The sequence below is a fragment of the Mytilus trossulus genome, chromosome 6 (assembly GCF_036588685.1).
Source record: "Mytilus trossulus isolate FHL-02 chromosome 6, PNRI_Mtr1.1.1.hap1, whole genome shotgun sequence".
NCBI lineage: Eukaryota > Metazoa > Mollusca > Bivalvia > Mytilida > Mytilidae > Mytilus > Mytilus trossulus.
This window is the reverse complement of record NC_086378.1, coordinates 86871561-86897700: the sequence shown is the minus strand read 5'-3', so window position 1 is coordinate 86897700 and position 26140 is coordinate 86871561. Positions and strand designations below refer to the sequence as shown.

The following is a 26140-nucleotide window of genomic DNA, read 5'->3' as shown; positions in this document are numbered from 1 at the left end:
TATAATCTATATATACAGTAGGTTGTTGGTGTGGTCTTGTATTGCCAAATATTTTTTATTTATTCCTGCTTGTTTGTATTATCTTCTACAGACATTAGATGTCCTTGCATTACACATGTTAGTTGAGAATCTGGAACCAAACAGGGATGCCTTAAACAAAATAGAAACCAGGACAAAATGGCTACGACAAGTCTGTGATTATCGCCCAGTGGTAGAAAGAATTATTGGACATTTTATGCAGGATGCTGATAATAGAGAATACCACTATGGAGAACGTTGTCAGAAAGGAATAGAAAATGTTAGGTAAATTAGTTTTCTAAGGACTGGAACTATAGTAGACCAGACCATGATTTAAATACAAAAGTATTATCCTGATATTCATATCAGAACAACAGTATCATCTTGATCTTCATACAAATACATAAGAACAGTCTATGGTTAACTGACTTCTACATGAAAACAAAGGGAAAGAATTCAACCAACCTTTGCACAGATTCTTCTAATGGACATGATGTACACCTACTATTATATTTTTCAGCTGATTGATTTTTAAGGCAATTCTGATACCAAAACATTGACTTTGAAATTTCTCTTTATATTTTATGGTGACAGCTGCCAAAATGTATTTTACTTGAAAGACTTTCTCTTAAATTCTAATTGCTAAAATGTTTTACCTCTGTATGTTAAAGTTAAATTTTTACCAAATATTTAAATGCATAAGAATTCTTATTTATTTTGTGTAGATACCAGTGGACCAGGGTGGTTGTAGTGAAGTTATTTATAGAACATGTTTGTACCACAGATAAAGAGGAGATTAGTATCAAAAGATGTATGCCATTCTGGGGTGTGAGTATATAAATATATATAGATGACATTGATTAATTGAAACTATATGTGCACTAGTTTAAAGACTTATTATTGCATAGCAATATAATATTTCCCACAGAAAGTAACCAAAGTTAACATGCAATAATGATATGTTTTTATTTCAACAGACACTCAGAGAAGGGGCAGACATGAAAGATTTGAAAAGTCTTGAAAAAGTGGAAAAGTTTATAAAACATTGCAACAAAGATGTTGTGACACAATGTTTTGGGTAAGAATTTATCCACTGCATGTCATTTTTTAAAACCTTAAATACCAACGATGTTTTAAATTAGACATTGAGATGTAGCTGGAATTGACATCATTGAACAATTGATTTTTACTGTGATGTAATAACATAAGCATTTATTTTGACATAAAAATATACAGGAAAATTCACAAATGTGAAAGTTGTCTTTAAAAAAGTAAAAAGATGTGAAAGATTCTAATAGAATCTTTAAAACTAAATCAAGGTATAAAATTGCGAAGAACATAGCAAAGAGAAAAAGATTACAAAAAGACAAACAATTTAAATAACATAACGTCACAGAAAATATGGATTGGTATAAATTGAAAGTTTTTATTTGTTCTGTTCATCATCTTTTTGATTCATTTCTACTATACATGTAGCTCTCTCTATGAACTGTACCTTTATGATCTTTTTTTTCAGTAAACAAACAGACTGTGTTTCATGTGAAACCGTGATAGATGGGGCACCAGTCAGACTGCCATGTAGTCATGTGATGTGCAGAAAATGTTTCCTTGGCAACATTCAACTCAAGGAATATGATTGTCCAGATTGTCACAAGAAATTCCCAGAAGACCTTGACCCTGACAAAACTGATAAAAAGTAAGGTTTATAACGAAAGTTTTGTTTGTGTGATACCATGTGACAATGTTAGCTTCAAGCTATGTATATGTGTAAAATATGTTTTGTTATATCAAAAGAATAGTTTATATTGAAGTTTGGCATAACCACGAAATCAAATATCCACAAAAAAATACAGATTTCTCTCATTTCATGAAAATTGGAACACACAAAAAAAAATGAATTATTCCACAGTATAACAATATTACACAGTAACAGTAACAAAATACTGAAACTTTTCTTACCATATTTTGCCAATAATTATCTAGTTTCTATTCATAAAATGAGAACTTTCTTTATGCAGATTAGAAATGAAGAAGTACAATGACTATAGAAGACGCTGTAATAGTTTCTTTATGGAGGTTGTATCACAGCTGTGTTTTGCTGATGGAACACCACCGTCTAAGGAGGTCATTGATAAACTGCTGTCATATATCACTGGGCAAAGTCAGAAAAAGAAAACTGGGAGAGTTTTGTCTAAAGAACTGACCATATTTGATGATACAATTGACCCTACACCAGTGGTCAGATCCTTTCTGTTACAACAGTTGATGCAGACAAGGTTAGATCATTTTAGTAGTCAACCCTCAAGAGATTGTTGTTCTGCTTAATATTAAAATTCTTTTGCTGTATCTGATAAGTTAAACTCTTATTTTTTAACCTGGCAAGATTATAATTTGCGACTCTTTTTTTTCGCTGTGAGTGCTACATGATAAATCTGTTCCTTTGTTTTGGATATTATCATGTAGTTTTTAAAATAAATCATTACATCATTTTACTTTCTTTCAATTTCACTTGAGGTCTTTTTTAGCTCACCTGGCCCAACAGGGCCAAGTGAGCTTTTCTCATCACTGGGCGTCTGGCATCCAGCGTCTGTCGTCATCAATCATCGTTAACTTTTACAAAAATCATCTCCTCTGAAACTACTGGGCCAAATTAATCCAATCTTGGCCACAATCATCATTGGGGGTATCTAGTTTTAAAAATGTGTGGCGTGACCTGGCAAACCAACCAAGATGGCCACCATGGCTAAAAATAGAACATTGGGGTAAAATGCAGTTTTTGGCTTATAACTCAAAAACCAAAGCATTTAGAGCAAATCTGACATGGAGTAAAATTGTTTATCAGGTCAAGATCTATCTGCCCTGAAATTTACAGATGAATCGGACAACCCGTTGTTTGGTTGCTGCCCCTGAATTGGTAATTTTATGGAAATTTTGCTGATTTTGGTTATTATCTTGAATATTATTATAGAAAGAGATAAACTGTAAAAAGCCATAGTGTTCGGCAAAGTAAGATTTACAAATAAGTCAGCATGACTAAAATGGTCAGTTGACCTCTTTAGGAGTTATTGCCCTTTAAAGTCAATTTTTTACCATTTTTAGTAAATCTTAGTAATATTTTACAAAAATCTTCTTCTCTGAAATTATTTGGCCAAATTAATCCAAACTTGGCAACAATCATCTTTGAGGTATATAGTTTACAAAATGTGTGGCATGACCGGGCCAGGCAACCAAGATGGCTGCCACAGCCAAAAATAGAACATAGGGGTAAAATGTAGTTTTTGGCTTATTACTCAAAAGCCAAAGCATTTAGAGCAAATCTGACAAGGGTTTAAATTGTTTATCAGGTCAAGATCCATCAGCCCTGAAATTTTCAGATGAATAGGACAACCCTTTGTTGGGTTGCTGCCCCTGAATTGGTAATTTTATGGAAATTTTGATGTTTTTGGTTATTATCTTGAATATTATTAAAGATAGAAATAAACTGTAAAAAGCAATAGTGTTCAGCAGAGTAAGATTTACAAATATGTCAGCATGACCAAAATCATCAGTTGGCCCCTTTAGGAGTTATTGCCCTTTTATAGTCAATTTTTAACCATTTTTTCGTAAATCTTAGTAATCTTTTACAAAAATCTTCTCCTCTGAAACTATTTGGCCAAATTAATCCAAACTTGGCAACAATCATCTTTGAGGTATCTAGTTTACAAAATGTGTGGCATGACCAGGCCAATTAACCAAGATGGCTGCCACAGCTTAAAATAGAACATAGGGGTAAAATGTAGTTTTTGGCTTATGGGTGCAATCAACAGTTTTTTTTCTATCACGTCACATTTTTAGGGACCATGCATAAGTGACCCTTAGTGGTGGACTGATTAATAAAGATACTTGTATAAAACTTGATATCACTGGAATCAGAATGTTCTCTAGTTTATAATGAAATAAAAATAATGTGTACTTTTAATATATTAAAAACATTCCATCCAATGAACATGGGGGGGAAAAGCTCTAATTTTGACAGAAAAAACTCGAAACCAGGTCATGTGCACAGACATGAAGACATGATCCATGCACATTTTTCATAATCAAGACTGTATGAAATTTGTAGGTTTTTACCTGGCCTTTCAAAAAAATCTTGTTACAGGGTACGGTTTCCTGCTCCGAAAAGAGCTACAGTGGCTGCAAATAAGTTTTCAATTTTCACTGCCAAAAAAACAGGATGTTTACAAAGTTGTCTCCCCTCAAAACATTTAAAGTTAATTTAATTTTTAAAAATATTTCAATCATTCAACCTGTTTTAATTGAAAGCTAAGTAACTATTTTTTACAATCAAACACAAAAAACATGATACTTTTGCACCAATTGAGTTAATAAACAGGGGTTTCCCTCCATGGTTATTTTTAGTCAGGGAATAACCCCTAGTTTTTTATACGAAACTGTTTATAGCACCCTTAAGGCAAAATTTTATATTCAATATATTAAAATTTCTTAGCTTTTCTGAATCTGTACACTATACCGATTAAAATGATGTCTTACTTTAAGGTTTGTGACCATGAATAGTGATAATACAGCTCTTTTCTCATGTCGCGTAGTACTGACATATTGGCCAGTGGCAAACAGTTAAACCAGCTAATTCCAAACATTTCCTGTATCTCATTTTCATCAGTTTTACAAAGAAAATAATTCATAAAATAGGGTTTCTTTTGAATAAATAGAATAAAAACTATGAAATAAGCATGACTAAAGTTACTTGAAATATATTTTGTCCCTAGTATTATGTGAACTAAGTTATAGCTGAGTTGAGAAAAATATGGAAAAAGTGTTTTTCTTAGGAATGGCACATGTACCTTTATGACTATAAAAAGTACCAAATATATAATATAATGAATTAAGATTTATGTCACACTAATCAGTAGTAAAGGTCAAAGTAGAAAATATCTACACTTTAAATGTGCAACCTATGGTTTCAAATATATGAGAGATTAAATAAAATATCATGACGTCGCAAAAAGATGCCAAAAACTTCAATATTCGATCCGAGTCTGGTTTTCTTATTTCTGGTTGCTATGTACAAATCTGTAATATTTGCATTAAATATACCAAACTGATGCTTTTAAATTAAAGTATACATGCCGTACAATATTTTTCAGAATTATTTTACTCCATTCGCATGCACTTTTCTATGCTAAAACATCACTATAATATATATTTGTCCCTTTAAGGGTGCAATCAACAGTTTTTTTTCTATCACGTCACATTTTTAGGGACCATGCATAAGTGACCCTTAGTGGTGGACTGATTAATAAAGATACTTGTATAAAACTTGATATCACTGGAATCAGAATGTTCTCTAGTTTATAATGAAATAAAAATAATGTGTACTTTTAATATATTAAAAACATTCCATCCAATGAACATGGGGGGAAAAGCTCTAATTTTGACAGAAAAAACTCGAAACCAGGTCATGTGCACAGACATGAAGACATGATCCATGCACATTTTTCATAATCAAGACTGTATGAAATTTGTAGGTTTTTACCTGGCCTTTCAAAAAAATCTTGTTACAGGGTACGGTTTCCTGCTCCGAAAAGAGCTACAGTGGCTGCAAATAAGTTTTCAATTTTCACTGCCAAAAAAACAGGATGTTTACAAAGTTGTCTCCCCTCAAAACATTTAAAGTTAATTTAATTTTTAAAAATATTTCAATCATTCAACCTGTTTTAATTGAAAGCTAAGTAACTATTTTTTACAATCAAACACAAAAAACATGATACTTTTGCACCAATTGAGTTAATAAACAGGGGTTTCCCTCCATGGTTATTTTTAGTCAGGGAATAACCCCTAGTTTTTTATACGAAACTGTTTATAGCACCCTATAACTCAAAAACCAAAGCATTTAGAGCAAATCTGAATGGGTTTTAATCGTTTATCTGCCCTGAAATTTTCAGATGGATCAGCCCACCCGTTGTTAGGTTGCTGCCCCTGAATTGGTTATTTGAAGGAAATTTTGCCGTTTTTTGTTATCATCTTAAATATTATTATAGATAGAGATAAACTGTTAACAGCAATAATGTACAGCAAAGTAAAACCATAAAATTAATCAACATGACCAAAATGGTCAATTGACCCCCATAGGAGTTATTGTCCTTTATAGTCAATTTTTAACAATTTTTACTAACATTTTCCACTGATATTACTGAGCTAAGTTCATTATTGATAGAAATAATTGTAAGCAGCAAGAATGTTCAGTAAAGTAAGATGTACAAACACATCACCATCACCAAAACACAATTTTGTCATGAATCCATCAGCGTCCTTTGTTTAAAATTAACATAGACCAAGGTGAGCGACACAGGCTCTTTAGAGCCTCTAGTTTCACAATTAGTTTCATAGAATCTTTATTTAATTATAGAAACCTGTTGAAGTCAATTTTAACTGTTACAGTAATGAAATGTTTTAGGTCAAAGGGTTACCTGTAATTTGATGTTTATATTTTCAGTAGCGACCATGAAATACAGGATCACTTGTCCGCCTACTTTACCCTGGCTAATGATGTAGTTAAAACCTCTACAGATCCTCATAATACAGTGGAGCTATGTCTTCTTGTTCTTCAATGTATGGAGGTAAGAAAAGCATCTGAGTGCTTGGTGTTCGAGAATCTGAATATATAACATCAAATATGAAATTGTAATTTTTGTATTTATGTAACTACCTTACAGGAGTGTATCCAAGATTTTTGAAAGGGTTGTATGTAAATCCTTGTAGTTGAAGATCTAGTGCCCAGTGAAAACATGCAAAACATTTTTTGGAGGATTTTATAAAAATTTATATTTATTATGAACACTTGATATTTTTTAATTTTTTTGTCCATCAAATGGGTATGCACTCTACACCCCTGTCCCTGGAATATTCTACTGCCCTAGAATGCTATTGCTATTTGTGTAAATATATGGACTAATATATCCTGATGAAAAATTATTTGACATCAGTCATAACAATTTTAAAATATGAATCCTTGATTTTTAGGATTCGCTGCATCAACAATACAGGGGAGAGGAAGACGTTACCACAGCAACTCAGATGTTAAGAGAGGCAGTTCCATACATTGTGTGTGACAGTGATGTCCTTGACAAAATAGATCACATTGCCAGGGTTCGGTTTTCTTTGACAGTAGTGGCAAGACATATCCATAGACTATATGGAACCTCAAAGAAATCTATGCCTGACGAGAAAATTAGAAGAATGTTTGAAGCAGCAGCTAAACTTTGTGATGAATGTAAATCTCCATGGCCTAGGTAAATAATTAGAGCCATGTCATTGATATATACCTCATATCTCAATTAATGTAATTCAAATATAAATATAGATTGTTATTATAAATGTCTTTAATATGAATTTAGTGAAGATTTTCTCTCGTTTGTAGGAGATATTTTGTTAAGCAGTTGTGTAGATGTCATGGTATAGACAGTTACCACACAGTCATAGCGAACAGTGAAGCAAGTTTTCTACGATGGGTCTGTCTACCAGAACTTCAGGCAAATGAGGTAAAACTTTTCTTTTCTCTGTTTATTTTTCTGATAATTTTGAAAACAGATATGATCAAGTTTCATGCTATGACCAAATTTAAATTGGTGTGATGCAATAAGATGTGATGAGCAAAATTAAATGGGATTGATGAAACACAATGTTACATTAATTTATATGACAGTTTCTGTTGGCATACCTGCCAACTTTCACGATTTAGGCGTGTACTACACGATTTTGACCCTTTGTCACGATTGCACGATCGTGTTCCTGAAAAACCCTCTAAAACACGATTTGGTGAAAATCTACACCAAAAATATTGTTGTTCCCGATTTTGAACTGTGTCCAATAGAGGAAAATCGTGTTCAGCCAATCAAATTGTGTGTTTCTCATGATCAAATTAATCAGCCAATCAAAAACGTTTTCTCTCAAGATTGTTTTAACATGCTAGATTTTGAACTTGTGTTGTATTCCACTGATTGTTGATGTAAAAACGTGAACATGGCAAATGATTTTTCAACTGCATTAAGGAGGTTCTTACACAGAATAAGAATAAAAGCATGGCTGATTGACCAACTTCAATGATGCAGTACTACCATGAATATAATCATGATAATAAATAGTAGTTTATTCACTAATTTATTGACATTACAAATACACTTGCTGTAACATAATTTCATTTATGTATTCAATCATTTAAAGTATAATGTACTATTCATTATAGTTCACATGGACCCCCCCCCCCCCCCCCCCCCCCCATCAACATGAGGAATCCCTCAAATGAGGGACTACCCTTAGTAAACAGCTGGTAAAGGGGTCACTCTTGTAAAAAATAAAATAGAAAAATGTAGATTTATTTACTTTAAAATGGGAAATTCTGACATTATATTTGGAACAGCTTTTATAAATGAAGAGTCCTATTATTTTGAATAATAAAGAAGATATAAGGCCAAGAACATACATACATGTGAACCTCCCGACGGGAGTACAAAACTCCTGTTTTCAGGGGTCTCCTCCCGTCCTCCCGTTTAGGAGAAAAAACTCCCGTGTATGAAATATTTCATGAATGAAAATTTTCAGACGCCATATTTGATCATTTCTTACTACTGTACGGGTGTAATTGACACCTGTGTTAAATTTTACCTGTACATCAAAGAAGATGACTAATTAATTGGCTTCACTTGACAGCTGGGGTGTCAACATACTGGTAATCAACGACGTTTACCTCTGGCTAACTGCCGTTGTGTTATAAAAACGATGTGTATTGGTAATATTGAAATACATTTTTGTTACTTCCCTTTGTTTTATCCTGTTTTCAGTTATTTTGCTTTTAAAAATGTAAATTGTAAAAAGACTATAAATAATTAATATTTTAATCAAATAATCATAAAATGATGTTGATTAAATGAATTTAAATGTTTTGTGACAAATAAAAAAATATAAATTTATAAATTATTTTAGCAATCTAGACCTCCTTTCAAGGATTAAATTGAAGTTTATATTACAAATCTGTTTAGCTTATGGAACTGAAATATACAATATGTACATTTAGACTATTAAAAGCTCTATAATGATAAAAAACAAAAGACTAATAAAAGCTCTAGTTAGTTTAATTGGATTATAATACCCTGGGATTAGATGTTAGAATATATAAGATTTTATTATGTAAGCTAGAAATAGCAAAACATTCTACACTGTTTAAGTCTTTTTAAGTTTTCTACAAATATGACTTTCATAATGCTTATAAAAGCCATACAGTACTACTGTAAGTGTTTGTTATTTTTTAAATTAATTTATGATGTTGCAAACAAACATGTAGAGCTCATTTCTTTCTTATTTGTCTATACATTTACCGATGATAAGGAGATGGAGACATGAATAAATATCTATACAGATATTTAAGATAAATAAATATAATGATTTATTTGCAAGCAGTGAACAATCATTTATCAAAAACAAAACAAAACTAAACAGAAAATAGATTCTTCTTAATATTTTATTTTATTCAAATAGAAAGGCAATAAGGATACTGTAAAAATATTACAATTTGTAGAAAAAACACAATTTCTACACCATATGGTTACATTTGCAACAAAATTTATGTCGATAAAAAACCTCCTGATCTGAGTCCTAATCTCCTGACCAAAATTTCCAAATCTCCTGATCTGAGTTTTACAGTCCATCACATGTATGAACATATCAAAATTCTTGGACATGTGTTGACCATATAATACCAGATAGATCATAAGTTGTATAGTTCTTTGGAATAATTTTCTTCAAATAATATGCATATGAATGTGTGCTCATTTGTACTTAAAAAGTGGTTTTAAATGTCCTAACATTGAGGGGGGATCCCTATGTGTTGTTCCCTACCTGATAAAGGTCCTTCTTTGTGTATAATTTTGAATTGGAAAAGTCAACAACTATTTAGTATCCTTACACATGAAAATAATTCCTGGTCTTTCAGGTACATGTTCATGATGTTCATCTTTTCTGCTGATATAATAACTAGAATCATGCAAATAAACTTAAAAAAGGGATGTAAGCTCATCTTACAAATCATGCAAATATGACACTCTTTCTAGACTACAAAACAGCACGCGCAAAATAGTCGTTGCAAAGAATTTTAAACTTTGAAATTGTTGTCGCGCGCTAAAACCCCCATGGGCATTTTCAAAAGTTGGCAGGTATGTGTTGCAAGTTTCTGTGGCTGTTTTAATGACCGATTACTTTATATTACAGGTAAAGGAATGTCATGACAGATATATTGTGATTGGAGAAGAGTACAAACAGCTGAGAGAAATCATCGTTACTACAATACTCAGTGAAAACAGTGAAAAAATAGACACTCTGTTAAAGGTATGATACAATAAGTTAGGCAAGTTGATTGTTGAGCTATCTTTTTCCTGAAAGATACATTTGATGTAGTACCATCACTTCATGTATGTATGTATGCATGCAATATTTGCCACTGAACATTAAGCAACCAAGAAGCTGTCAAAATATTTCTAAAAGAATCATAGGACAGTCTGAAAAGGTGAACTAAACAAATATAAGTACATATTCCACATATAATATAACATACTTCTATTTGTATTGTAGAATTATAGTATTCCTTTTGAAAACAAATTCATGCATTTAAGCAGATTTTTTTTTAAGAACTTTTACAGTTTCCTTTCTATATATACGGAGTTCTTAACTTTTTCATTAAATGTAGCTTGCTGTTGAAAAATATGAAATCTAAAACAGACATAAAACAAACTAAATACTGAGTCTGGGAAAGATTAAACATCATTGAGTATTTTTAAGTTTATATCTTGTTTTAACAGAATGTGCAGAGCCCTCAAAATGAATGGCAGTGCAGAGTAAAGTTGTATTTAGCTTTACACAGGGAAATATGTATGAACAAAGTAACAGATAGAAGTCCACAAAAGTTTTCAGAAGAGGTAGGTATAAGCTTTGTAATATCTAGTTAATATCTCCATTTACTTCACTTGAAACACATAATTAATATTGCCATTTTCATTAATTTTTTACATCAACATTTGCTTTTGTACTATCAAAATTACATAAAGACTAACCATATCTCAAGGTCAACATTTTACTTTTTATACATTCACTATCCATAACCAAGCTTAACACACAAAACTAAAATTATAAATCTTTTCCTGCATACATATGGTGGGTTATCAATTCAAGGACTCTTGGGACACGTTCTTTTTTTATTATGTTTGGTGTTGTTTTGTATATATAATAATAAATTAATGTAAATTTAGAAATTATAGTGGACGTTTATTATTGTGATTTTGTCATTTTATACTAAAATGGGATTTTAATAATTACAATATTTAGAGAAGTACTGTTGAATTCTTACAAAAAAATTCAAAATGCAAGTTTAAATTATTGCGATGATAACCCTGTCACATTTTTGCAATAATAAAAATATCGCAAAATTTCTGAATTTACAGTATTAAATTTTGTTTCCATTACAGGGTATAGACTTCATCAACCAGTACATCATGAGTGAGAACTGTCAGCTTGTCAAAGATAAGGTAACAACTTCTTGTATTGAAAAAAATCCCCCCTCTCCTCTAATTTTTAGGAGAAATAAATCAATAATTTTATTTAGTTGTCCTTTATATATAGATACTTTGTTGCTGCAAAATTAGTTCTCATTTGAAAAATACAAAGTTGAAATATTTTATTCATACAATGTCTTCTTGTGCTAATAATTTGTTTAGGTTTCCTATAGCAAAGCAAGGACCTAGCCATTCTTCATATAGCAAGTTCTACTACAGTTAAATACAAAGGAGAGAAATCTTGAGTGTTAATTATACCTCATGAATTGCACCTCTTAATATGTATTTTTTTGGTATCCATACATAATGGTCTCCAATGTTCAGACATGGATTTTGTCCGTTAGACATTTGCCATGTTGGAATTGGAATAATGCTTGACAGAAATAAATTCTTGTATTCTTTTATATATCAATTATTCTTTGTTAGGATTTTGCACAAAGATTACTGAACAATAAAGTTTGGAAACTGAATGGAAACATCATCAAAGGAATGGAACTAGCTCAGCAGAATGTGTTCTGTCTTCTTACACACTTTAAGATTCTGATGTCTGAAATTCCAGGAAAGACAACTCTGCTAACACCTTTACAGAAAATAGCACTAGACCCTACTAGTATGGTGGTAAGTAAAATTGTTATCAGTTCTTAATGTAAGCAAACATGGTTGTTGCTTTGACATATTCACCATTTCCTTTCTCAATTTTATAAGTATGTTTATTGTGATTAGAGAAAACATATTTTTCTAGCATACACATTTGTATGAATTGTACAGGTTTTATTTCTTAAAAAAAAAAACAAGAAAAAAAGTACTTTGGAAGTAAAAATATACAACTGACTGGAATTTTAGATGAAAGAGGATTTGTTTTAAAAGAGAGGTGAAAGATATAAAAAGGACTTTTAAACTCATTGAAAATAAACTGACAAATGAACCAACAATGCCATGGCTAAAAAAGAAAAAGAAAAACTGATAAACAACAGTACTCAAAACACAACATAGAAAAATAGACTTCAACTTACATTTTGTCCATTAATACAAACCAGCAGCAGATTTACTGAAATAACGTGTTTTTACATGAAATTGATGTAATGATATCATAGCTAATTTAGATCAAATACAATAACTCATCTTAATTTGTAGAATTCCTTCTTCCCTACAATGCCCCAGGATGAAATACAAGAAATAAAGGAGGCACTGTTAGCTGCAAGGGACACAACTCCTAATGAAAATCCTGTATTTTATAGTAAGTAGTCCTTCAGAATGAACAATACTCCTAATGGAAAATCCCTATTTTATAGTAAGTAACTCTTCCAAAGGGAAAAAACTCCTACTGAAAATCCTGTATTTTATAGTAAGTAACTCTTCCAAAGGGAAACAACTCCTACTGAAAATCCTGTATTTTATATAAAGTAAGCCTTCCTTTATATAACATTGTCAGGCTGTTTTAAAGATTTTCTATGTGTAAATTGAACATGAATATAATAAGGTAATATCTGTATCTGTGGATTTATTTATTTTTATTGGTACCAATTTTTGTGGATTGAGGAAAACTTACACTTTCGTGGATATTTAATTTTGTGGTTTTGCCAAAGTCTGTATACAAGCCAATTGAAAATTTCCAATTCATTAAACACATAAATTCCTGGCTATCCTGTACCCACAAAATCCACTAAAATTAGTATCCACTGAAATAAATTATTCCACAGTATTCAAACTATCATCTGATAGCTAAATCAATGGTTAAGATATTTATCCTTTGCCAGACTTGGCGAAAAGGTTCTGTTTGAAATTCAAACATATAAAGATAAAAAATATTGTTAGATATAGATCAGTGCAATATATTAATCACATTATATTTTCAGGATGTCCAACAGGCCACCCATATGTTATAGGTGATGTAAGTATAAATATTAACCTTAAATCCTTTGGCTTTGGCATATCTTAACTCTTTTAAGTTAATTTTTTTGTGACAAATTTAATGGCGGCAATCAAATGTTGTCCATGCATTAACTCATGAACTGTTCAACCAAAGCTTTTAAAATTTTAATATATTGTTACTGACAACTAAATGAAGGTCAAGTTTTATTAATGGTGATTTTGACTTTTACCGTTCAGGAGTTATGGTTCTTGAAAGATTGAAAAATGGAGTTTCCAGTCGTGTCCTTGCTTTACGCATGAACTGTTCTACCAAAGCTTCCCAAATTTTAATATAGTGTTACTGATGACAAAATGGAGGTCAAGTTCAATAATGACGATTTTGACTTTTACCGTTCAGGAGTTATGGTTCTTGAAAGATTGAAAAATGGTGTTTCCAGTCGTGTCCGTGCATTTTCTCATGAACCATTCAACCAAAGCTTTTGAAATTTTTTATATGTTGTTACAGATGACAAAATAGAGTTCAAGGTTAATAATGATGACTTTGACTTTAAACGTTCAGGAGTTATGATTCTTGAAAGATCGTAAAATGGCGTTTCCATTAACATTGTTGCATTTACTCATGAACCATTCAATCTAAGCTTTTCAAATTTTAATATGTTGATACTGACTAAAAAATGGAGTTCAAATTTCATATTGACGATTTTCACTTTCCCCATTCATCAGTAATGGTTCTTGTGATATTGCCAGAACACAAATAAATGTTGATAAATCCGGTTTCCTGTCGTTGTGACAGCCTCTTGTTTTTCATGAATTGAGTTTCCATGAAATATTAATTTTAGCATACATAGTCTTACCATGAAATAGAAAAATTAAAACTGCCTCAAAATATCCTTATTTACCAAATTTTTCTAGTCTAAAACCCTCAGATGTTTGAATGAAAAACTAAAACATTCAGTAACATTTCTATTTGTAATAATACTTTTTGCAAACAATTTGTATTTCATAGTGTGGTAGACCATATGTACTTGGTCAGTGTAGAGAATGTGGACTACAGATTGGTGGTGAACGTCATGTTCTAAGGCCAGATAATGTTGTAGGTTCTGGGTAAGTTGTCTTAACCCTTTCAAGGCGAACAATGCGTTGAGGCATCCCCGTAGCCAGGCCGAACAATGTGTTGAGGCATCCCCGTAGCCAGGCCGAACAATGCTTTCAGGCATAGACAATCACGTGATAATCATATTTTTTTTGTCTTTTAACTCATTTCCCCCCGTAAAGCTACGTTTAACCAATACATATATAGGTTTTCGGGAAGCTTGTATATCACAGTTAAAGAATATCAATTCTGACAGAATTTGATACCTTATATATACTGCAATACAATGAAAGATCGGTAGCGTCAACAAACAAAATAAGCCGCCGCCATTTTGTACAAACATGTGATGCGAACATGTGACCTTTTTCGTCGAAAAAAGGTTATTTGGAAGGAAAGTTGAATTTAATTTCATGAATATTTTGATAAACATTATGATACAAATTACGAAAAACGATTTTAACAATTGCACGGAGAATAAAATCAAGTAATAATCCGACTTCCGTCGGCGCGGTAATTGGATTTTTCCCACGAGTGCAAAAGGTCGCACTCCTTTTATGGAAGTTCTAAATAAAACAATCCAATCACATTCCTCTCTCACTTGCCGATGTCAAGGACGCAAAATTATAGTAAATATTAGTAAAATGTCGTTTCATGGTCTGTATCGTGTCTGTAACATTCTGAGACACAAAAATGTCCGATAGTTCTGAGAACGAGTTTGAGGGATTTTCGGTGGGAGAAGTAGATCTTCTTGGTCAACGGTATGAAATGCATTGACCTCAAAATGACATCGGTGATGATTTCATGATCACTCCTGAAGTGATGTTGAAAGAGAAGGGGTCAGCGAACCTTCAGACGAAAATAATGACAGCTGGCAGATGTAAATATGTCCCCCGTAGATATGGCACAAAATGTGCACCTGGATATAGGTATCTTGTTTTGTTACCCCCATTGAAGCAATGGTTACATTGGTTACATTGGTTACACACATGGACCTTTAGTAAATGATATGCAATGGTGGCTTTATCTGTTGCAAACAGTACATGAATGGCTGTCCATGGGGAATCCAGTTAAAATTTGTAACCAGTCTGTGAAAGTCTGGTTACAATGGTTACATGCATGGGAAATCAGGTTACACTGGTTACATACATGAAGAATTGGGTAATTAACATGAAACTGGTAATGTTTTTATAAATCATATATAAATGTATTTCAATTCTAAGATGTTAAACCGCAGCCAGATCAGAGCCACACACATATATTACAGTAAAAAAATCCAGAACATATTAACAGGCAATTATTCTCAAATTAAATATATATGTACATTGACAGAAAATAAAATATAATTGTATGAGCTTTAGAATTTAGGACAAAAATGTTATATTTTCTGACAATGTACATAGATTGTTTTTATCCTGAAATTTATTAATCCCAATACTTGAAGGTTTTATCATGTTTTTAGTTATTAAAAATCATGGTCTCTAATTTTTCAAAGAAAGGGAAGAAATTATGCAGATAATAAGGTATCTTCACTTCACTGATACGCACCAGTGAGGTGAGCAAAGATGGGAGGCTAATAATGATGTATCTTACAAACTCAGAAATTAAAGACTCCCTTAACAGACAAAAATGAAGAACCAACATGTCCCCAAACGATAGGTGACGATTCATGATACATTACAAAGGGAGGGATGCATTCAAGCAATTCATGTTTCCTAAAACAAAGAAATGGGCCATCAAACTTTGGGTTTTGGTAGCGTCAGACACAGTGTATGTTATATTGTGAAATCTACCACGTCAAGACAGATCAAACACATGTAGGTTAACTCTGTTTGCCAGTAGACTTTGGGAAACAAGATAAGGTGTCACATATGCTGGGCTAGGGTAAATATTAAAGGTACACAGGAAAAAAGGTTTCAAAATATGGTTGTGTTAAATGTAGAAAACCCCCGTTGCCTACCCCATTGCTTCACTGTCTCCCACTCAGTCAAAAATTAAACTTTTTAAATTAACAGTTACTTTGTTACAATTTTTAAGTTGAAATGATATTATATACATAATTTGTTGAAAAGGTTTTCACAGATAAGTTGTTGAAAGGATATTCATAATTTATATTTGTTGTTACAGTTGACATTTTCATTTAATAATTTTTGTCATTTTTTTTTAATAAGGAACATTAAATTATCTTCATCATTGAACAATACAAAACCAAAGACAGTGGAAATTCTAGCATCCCATGGAGTCAGGACACTTATGTCATATGATAAATAATTTTAAAAATAAATCATACACTTTTTCAAAATAATTTTATTTTTAAAAGTTCATGATTGTCTTTCAACATTTAATTATGTCTCACTTAATTTATCAACACATTATTAAAGTGTTAAATGTACATGGATAAGTGTGTCAGGTCATCTTACATTTAATTAATATTTCCATGCAGTCAGTGGTTTGATACAAAAAAAACAGAAAAAAATATTTGCACATTAAAAAAAAAAGCACATATTAATCTCAAAAGTTTTGATTTTACCAGAAAAAAATATCATTAGATATCTCCATTAAAATATTAAAAACTTCACAAAAGATCCCAATAGTCAATTTATATCTATATTCATGCAAAAATTCAAAGAAAACATCGGACTAAGAAAGACAACTCCAACTTATCCAGGGACACAACTTCCTATCTGGTGATTGCATTGTACAGGTAAAAAAATGGCCGCCGCGGAATTTGACAAACCATTTTCATTCGTATTTATTCTGACTAATAAGCTAGAATTTTGACTCTGGAGTTATTTTTTCTATAAAACTTCGATAAAGGAACACTCGAAATTGTTAATTACCTTTTGTATTGTAAATTTAGAAGATGGGAGGCAAAAATGTAAACCGGTCACAAAAAAAAATAGATCTCGCAAACCAAACGTCATTTTCTTTCCACAAAAGGTTAAAAAAAATCAAAAGTAGGTATTGTCATGTAAATTTATTTATATTGCAACACTCCTTTCATACTTAAGTGTAACAATATCGAGTTTGAAACCGATTTGATGAGAAACAACAAAGATACACACGTTTTTTCTAAAACGTCATTTTTTCCCCCATTCACACGTCAAATTAATTCAGGCCAGGCAAACTGCGCGCGGAAATTTGATCAGGTCACACAACGTCGCGGAAAAAAACAATTCAGTAAGGAAAGTGTTAAAAGAGTCATGCATAATGATTCTGGGTTATTTATTATTATTATACCCATTACAATTTATTGCCTCAGGTATAATGTTTTTTACCTGTCCGTCTGTCTGTCTGATAGTTGGTCTGTCTGTCAATCCATCAGTCCTGTTCTTGTCATCACAACTTCTCTGAAAACACACAACAACATTTCATCCAACTTTGTAGATAATAAAGACATACTAATTAGATGTGCATATCGACAGGACATACGATTAATTTTTTTGTAGGAGTTATGCCCCTTTGAACTTAGGATTAGAAAGTTTTTATCAGTTGACTTTTGTAAAGAATCTTTCAACTAAGAAATCTGGTCAGATTTTGTTTGTCCAGTGATAATGTGGGGGCTTGGTGTATTTGAGCATGCTCAAAAATTTTCTTTAATTTATTATTTTATGCACACTTATATATACATAGAAATTTGATAGGATGGTTTTCAGAGGTCTAGAAAAAATGGGTTGACACCACTTTATGGTCAGCTTATAAAGCTATTTATTTGATATAGGAAATAAGGATTCAGCAATCAGGGCATTAAGTGTTACCCTTGACCACCTGTCCTTCTTTCTTTCTTTCTGTCTTTTCTGTCCTCAGAAAAAAAAAAATCTTTTCTTCTTATAATAATCCTAATGTATCTTCTGATTCACTAGGACTGAACATCCTTCTTCCATTTGATAACAAAATAAATTTAATTAACAATTTTACATTATGTTTCAGAGATGACAGGACAGAGACAGGACATATTTTAGGCAGAGCCACAAATCTTGGTCTGATAACAGCACCAGAGAGGCAGTTAAACAGATCATCTTTTGCTATACTCAGATTACTGACTCATATCTCCATGTACATTGGAGCAAATACCAATATACAGGTAACTTAAACTTGTATCCCTCTAAAGTCTTGCCACATAGTTACTCAGATATCCAGATTTGTATTCACTCTTGTTGTCAAATCTGTATTATAGATTCAAATTCCATGTTAATACTGTAAATTCAGAAATTATTGCGTGGAATTATTATTATGATTTTGTCATTTTGGACTAAAATCTATTTTAAAGTTTTCGATATTGAGATAAATCCTGTTTAATTCATATAAAAAATAAAAAAATGGGAGTTTTGATTATTGGGATTATAACATTTTTCGCAATAATAAAAACATCGCAATAATTTCTGAATTTACAGTAGTGCATCTTGATAAAAATATACACTGAAGATGTCTCTGAGTTCAATAGTCAGCAATATTTTTATGTCCTGGCATGGCAGATGGGGCATAAAGTTCTACCCTTGTCCGTCTGTACGCCCTCAAACTAGTTTCCATTCTCTTCTTAGTTTGCCTCAACCAAACCCAAATGTTATTGAAAAACTATGGAACCACAATACAAGGATTTCTGAAATTTGGTTTCAGGGTTTAAATAAGGCATCTATATATGGTGTACCATTTGGTTCAAAAGGTATTTTTATCGATTACCCGCTATTTATATACCGGTTAACCGCTATTTTTATCGGTTAATCGCTATCTTTATCGATTAACCGCTATTTATATACCGGTTCACCGCTATTTATATACCGGTTAACCGCTATTTTTATCGGTTAATCGCTATTTTTATCGATTAACCGCTACTTATATGTCGGTTAACCGCTAATTTTATCGGTTAACCGCTATTTATACCGATTAATCGCTATTAATATGTCGGTTAACCGCAATTTTTATAACATAATCAATTCTAATTTATAGTGTATACACATAATAACTTATTATTTCAAACGAGTAAGTGATTGATGGACAAATTGTGTCACTCAATCTGTTAAAACAGTAGTGACAGAGGATTGTTTACCCCTCCCATATATATATTTTTGACCAATCACTCCTACCCAAATTATAGAATTGTTAATCGGCAAACGAACACACAAAATTTTAGTGTTGAACACGTAGCAATTCTATGTAGCACATTACACTTTATTGTATGCAACAATTTTTGCTTTATTTATTTTATTTTACACTTTTAATACGACAAAATGTATCGGATTTCATGGACCAATATTGAATAATTATGACGATGCTTTAACTTAAAATAGAGGTACTTGTATATACTCCACTCCTACAATATAAAGGTACAAATCTGTATTAATGAACATTCGATTGATGATACCATGTGTAATGAAGACGAGAAACGTACGAGAAACGTAATCGTCTAACATGCACATATATTATTAATTTTGTCTTATGTCAAAAAAAAAGAAAGGTAAAAAGTGTCCTCTACCATATTTCGCCCACAGACATGAAACAGCAAAAGTGAGGGAGTGAGTATCTATCATACGTGTTCTATATTATTGAATTACGTTGTTGATGATATTCAAAAACTAGATATCATTCAATGCTTTAATTTAATAGTTTTTTAATAAATCACTTGAAGAATGTATCTTTCTCTATAATTGTTTTATTGCAATTATTATTGAAATCTTTAAAAAAAAAATGGATATAGCATCCACGTTCCGATTTATATCCGATATATATATGTAACAAGTCGTGATGGAATAGAGCAATGGAGAGAGTGTTTTAATAAGAAAGTTTAACTGTATTTAATAACGAGAAACAAGCGTGACACTGTTATGAATATTGTCAAAATGCCGCCTAAAATAGCAAACTGTTCATCAACTCATAGAAATGTATATACCTGTTGTTTTTTAAGCAGTTTAATTATAATCACTCAATCTAAAAAAAATAGCTACTTCTATTTTTAGCTCACCTGGCCCGAAGGGCCAAGTGAGCTTTTCTCATCACTTGGCGTCCGTCGTCCGTCGTCCGTCGTCGTCCGTCGTCGTCCGTCGTCCGTCGTCGTCGTCGTCCGTCGTCGTTAACTTTTACAAAAATCTTCTCCTCTGAAACTACTCGGCCAAATCAAACCAAACTTGGCCACAATCATCATTGGGGTATCTAGTTTAAAAAATGTGTGGCGTGACCCGGTCAACCAACCAAGATGGCCGCCACGGCTAAAAATAGAACATAGGGGTAAAATGCAGTTTTTGGCTTATAACTCAAAAACCAAAGCATTTAGAGCAAATCTGACATGGGGTAAAAATGTTTATCAGGTCAAGATCTATCTGCCCTAAAATTTTCAGATGAATCGGTCAATTGGTTGTTGGGTTGCTGCCCCTGAATTGGTAATTTTGAAGAAATTTTGCTGTTTTTGGTTATTATCTTGAATATTATTATAGTTAGAGATAAACTGTAAACAGCAATAATGTTCAGCAAAGTAAGATCTACAAATAAGTCAACATGACCAAAATGGTCAGTTGACCCGTTTAGGAGTTATTGCCCTTTATAGTCAATTTTTAACCATTTTTCGTTAATTAGAGTAATCTTTTACAAAAATCTTCTCCTCTGAAACTACTTGGCCAAATTAATCCAAACTTGGCCACAATCATCTTTGGGGTATCTAGTTTAAAAAATGTGTGGCGTGACCTGGTCAACCAACCAAGATGGCCGCCACAGCTAAAAATAGAACAAAGGGGTAAAATGCAGTTTTTGGCTTATAACTCAAAAACCAAAGCATTTTGAGGAAATCTGATATGGGATAAAAATGTTTATCAGGTCAAGATCTATCTGCCCTGAAATTTTCAGATGAATCGGTCTATCGGTTGTTGGGTTGCTGCCCCTGAATTGGTAATTTTGAGGAAATTTTGCTGTTTTTGGTTATTATCTTGAATATTATTATAGATAGAGATAAACTGTAAACAGCAATAATGTTCAGCAAAGTAAGATCTACAAATAAGTCAACATGATCAAAATGGTCAGTTGACCCGTTTAGGAGTTATTGCCCTTTATAGTCAATTTTTAACCATTTTTCGTAAATTAAAGTAATCTTTTACAAAAATCTTCTCCTCTGAAACTACTGGGCCAAATTAATCCAAACTTGGCCACAATCATCTTTGGGGTATCTAGTTTAAAAAATGTGTGGCGTGACCTGGTCAACCAACCAAGATGGCCGCCACCGCTAAAAATAGAACATAGGGGTAAAATGCAGTTTTTGGCTTATAACTCAAAAACCAAAGCATTTTGAGGAAATCTGACATGGGATAAAAATGTTTATCAGGTCAAGAACTATCTGCCCTGAAATTTTCAGATGAATTGGTCAATCGGTTGTTGGGTTGCTGCCCCTGAATTGGTAATTTTGAGGAAATTTTGCTGTTTTTGGTTATTATCTTGAATATTATTATGGATAGAGATAAATTGTAAACAGCAATAATGTTCAGCAAAGTAAGATCTACAAATAAGTCAACATGACCAAAATGGTCAGTTGACCCCTTTAGGAGTTATTGCCCTTTATAGTCAATCTTTAACCATTTTTCATAAATCCAAGTAATCTTTTACAAAATCTCCACTGAAACTACTAGGCCACAATCATCTTTGGGGTATCTAGTTTGAAAAATGTGTCCGATGACCTGGCCATTCAACCAAGATGGCCGCCACAGCTAAAAATAGAACATAGGGGTAAAATGCAGTTTTTTGCTTATAACTATGAAACCAAAGCATCTAGAGCAAATCTGACAAGAAGTTAAATTGTTAATCAAGTCAATATCTATCTGCCCTGAATTTTTCAGATGAATTGGACAACTGGTTGTTGGGTTGCTGCCCTCCAATTGGTAATTTTTAAAGAAATTTTGCCGTTTTTGGTTATCTTGAATACTATTATAGATAGCGATAAACTGTAAACAGCAATATTGTTCAGCAAAGTAAGATCTACAAATAAGTCAACATGACCTAAATGGTCAATTGACCCCTTAAGGAGTTATTGCCCTTTATAGTCAATTTTTAACAATTTTCATTAATTTGGTAAATTTATGTAAATTTTTACCAAATATAGTTCTCTGTTACTAATGGGCAAAGTTCATGATAGATATAATTGTAAGAAGCAAAATCGTTCAGTAAAGTAAGAACTTCAAACACATCACCATCACCAAAATACAATTTTGTCATGAATCCATTTGTGTCCTTTGTTTAATATGCACATAGACCAAGGTGAGCGACACAGGCTCTTTAGAGCCTCTAGTTTGTTTTTTGCCTGACTTTTCTAAGTTATTTGATAACGTTGGATAATAAACCATCTGTATTTGGTCATTTTCCCGCTGAAGTCCTTCAGGAATCAGTAAAAATTCAGACTAGAATATTTCATTTAAGACTAATGATATATTTGATTAACTCGTTGTATTAGTAGATATTTTTTCTGATGATGTTTGGACCAGCATCTCGGTCTTAATTCACTGCCAATCGAACCAGGTATTGACCACGAAATAATAAGCTGGGCGAATAGTTGAGGAAATGGCAATTTATTTTACAATTTAGATAAGACGGATAACAAAGTATAGTTACTAATTTTATTTTCCATATCTAAACTTTATTTTATAAAGCCAGGACATTCCAATTGCTAAGTCATATAAACATTCGGTTGTAACATTTGACACTGAAATGGGACACTCGTATATATTGAATTCTTAATTGACCCAACATCTTCTTTCTCTTCCCCACTTCACCAAACCCTCATCCGTACTATTATATATATACTATATGTACTGCAAATATTCCTGGTTATATCTTTATTTTTTAAGGATATACTGCATTATGCTTCAAAATTTGGGATCATCTGATAGTACTTATAATCGGGGAAATCAGTAATGGAAATAGGATGCTCGGGGACTATTTGTTCATTAAGGATTAAGTTAAATTGCAAGATATTTTTATATTTTTTAATTTTATTTTGTGCAATGTCTACATTTTGTCAGTTTTTATATTCGAAAAAAAATCATGAAATCTAATATACTCAGAGTTTTCATATTGAAAACTGAAAACTTTGGACTTAAATCATCTGCATTAGAACAAGGATACAAATCCTTGATTAGAATCAAAATACAGAAAGGGAAGGTCATTGTGTAACTTCAAGACAATCCTATCTTGGAATATTACTTACTAATGACAAGATCAATTATCTTTGTCAAATTGATCATTTCCAGCTATTTAAATAAAGGTAGAGTTTATATTCCTCCAAAAAGCTCCCGCCTCGAAACACAGAAGTTAAAACAAATACAACAGTGACCACAGGCTGGATCAAATGAACTTTAATGTTATTTCACCTGGTAGACCAATCATATCACAGTGTGGTTCGGTAATTAATCGGTCAAGTTATAATGTTTTATTTTGATGTTATGTTAGATTCACGATTGCAGATTTATTTTTCTGTAACTCATACAAAAGCCTTTTTCTGAAACTGTGATAAGAATGCTAATTGCCAATCTAAGAAAAGATCCGTCTGGAGTAAATTTAATTGATAAATTTAAAAAACACTTACCGTTATCTTGATGATATTTTTGCTTTACTTGACTAATAAAAAAATCATATTTTCTGCGGAAATCTACTCATATGAACTTGCTGAAAAAAAATCTTTAATATACAGAAATGATTGTATTGTGCTAGATTTGAATTATTATAGTTCAGTTTTACACGAGAAACTCTTACTATACAAAAAGAGACGATTTTTTGTTCTTTGATGTTAATTGTCCTTTTTTTTTAAGGCAAAGTTGATTTGGACCCAGATTATTGTGTGTATTTTCTCTCTATATGCCGGTGTTATATAGCCTTTCTTCCCCCATGCCAGTTTTCCCCCCGGAGGATAGACTGACATGAGCCAATGTTTCCCCCTGGGGATTGTGGATCATTGTCATTCTTCCCCTGCGGAAAGTTGACAATACGTATAATATTACATAAAGTAACTTTTCCCCATGCCAATCTGTCACCCCATGATGTAGATTTCAATATATTTATATGCATGTCTGGAAATTAAACCGAACAGTGTTAAAATTACATTTATTTGTTTACAAATGTGTTGTTCATTCAAATTTACACAAGTCTGTCTACAGGTTTATCAGTCTGTCTATGTTTCAACTAGTCTGTCTTTCTGTTCAACAGTTTTCTATGTGTTCCCTAGTCTTTGTACGTTTTCAACTGTCTGTCGATATGTCCACAAGTCTGTCTTTATATTCACCAGTCTGTCTATGTGTCAACTATAGTCTGTCTTTCTATGTGTCCCTTAGTCTTTTTACATACTAGTATTTAACTGTCTGTCTATATGTCCACAAGTCTGTCTACATATTTACCAGTCTGTTTACATGTTTACCATTCTGTGACGTCTATGTCCACTAGTTCGACTTGAGAACATTTTCACTGGCTTTGAATAACTTTCAGTGTAAACAGCGCATATATTTTACTTTCACTTCGGTGCTTTGTGTCTATTGTTATTTTATTTTTAAAAGTGATTATTGTGCACCGTACTAACAATTTAATGAAGTCAATTGCAGATGATATTTTACAGTATTTTCTTGCGTACTGCTCAAACTTTAATGTGGTTAGTCCATGTAATTCCACGTCTGCCGTGCTGGCAAAAGTGGGTGTTCATATCTCCTCTAAGTTTAATGAAGTTTCATCCATATCTGACTTCTTCTCCTGATTGAAAGTTTTAGTCAACGAGTATTCCTCTCTATCCGGTGCTTTTTTTTAAGTTCTTTTACTTATTAATACTTTATACTTTCACCATAATACTTTGGAGATATCATAGACGTCTGTCCTGGGAAAAATATACTAATTGACCAGAAGTGGTGAAAGTAATTGTATTAATTAAGTCAATGATACCAAGGGTCCACGAAAGAGAACGGATGTGATCATCACATCAGAATGTGTTTCGTGTGTATAAATATGACATATATATCTCTATTAATACCTATCAAATGTATAATCATACGATGAAGCTTTGGTAACAATAAACTGATATAAGAAAAGTTACTATTCTTTTGTTTCATAAAAAATTCTTACCATGACGTCGCCGACGTTATATTACAAGGCGGAAAATTTAGCTTCTCACGCTACTACGGGGGAAAATTGGCCCAATCCTGGTTTCCCGCCCATAACGCTGAGGGGGAAAAGTGGGATCATCACATCAGAATGTGTTTCGTGTGTATAAATATGACATATATATCTCTATTAATACCTATCACATGTATAATCATACGATGAAGCTTTGGTAACAATAAACTGATATATAAGAAAAGTTACTATTCTTTTGTTTCATAAAAAAAATCTTACCGTGACGTCGCCGACGTTATATTACTAGGCGGAAAATTTAGCTTCTCTAATTTTTGTGTTATTTTCACATTTCCTGACCGGTGTGAGAAAAATAGTTCTCCTCACTAGTGAAAAATCTGTTCTCGGCAAATGATTAGTCAAAATTTGATTATGACGTCAAAATGTTTTGTTTTCTTCTCAATTTTCCTATTGTGACGTCATGAAAAAAGGCGACCTTGCC

The 26140-nt window shown here is 32.3% G+C and overlaps 1 protein-coding gene across 1 annotated transcript in view; it reads left to right on the top strand.

Moving 5' to 3' along the window:
• The window catches only part of LOC134723093 (E3 ubiquitin-protein ligase rnf213-alpha-like), a 119422-nt gene that overhangs the window by 68791 nt on the left and 24491 nt on the right, over nucleotides 1-26140 (top strand). Inside the window, exons 62-77 of the mRNA XM_063586733.1 lie at nucleotides 92-303; nucleotides 744-846; nucleotides 996-1096; nucleotides 1535-1714; nucleotides 2037-2294; nucleotides 6512-6635; nucleotides 7039-7307; nucleotides 7436-7556; nucleotides 10279-10395; nucleotides 10866-10982; nucleotides 11529-11588; nucleotides 12042-12233; nucleotides 12750-12852; nucleotides 13472-13506; nucleotides 14494-14591; nucleotides 18508-18661. Of these exons, the coding sequence (XP_063442803.1) occupies nucleotides 92-303; nucleotides 744-846; nucleotides 996-1096; nucleotides 1535-1714; nucleotides 2037-2294; nucleotides 6512-6635; nucleotides 7039-7307; nucleotides 7436-7556; nucleotides 10279-10395; nucleotides 10866-10982; nucleotides 11529-11588; nucleotides 12042-12233; nucleotides 12750-12852; nucleotides 13472-13506; nucleotides 14494-14591; nucleotides 18508-18661 (2244 nt within the window). The remainder of the gene's footprint in view (nucleotides 1-91; nucleotides 304-743; nucleotides 847-995; nucleotides 1097-1534; nucleotides 1715-2036; nucleotides 2295-6511; nucleotides 6636-7038; nucleotides 7308-7435; nucleotides 7557-10278; nucleotides 10396-10865; nucleotides 10983-11528; nucleotides 11589-12041; nucleotides 12234-12749; nucleotides 12853-13471; nucleotides 13507-14493; nucleotides 14592-18507; nucleotides 18662-26140) is intronic.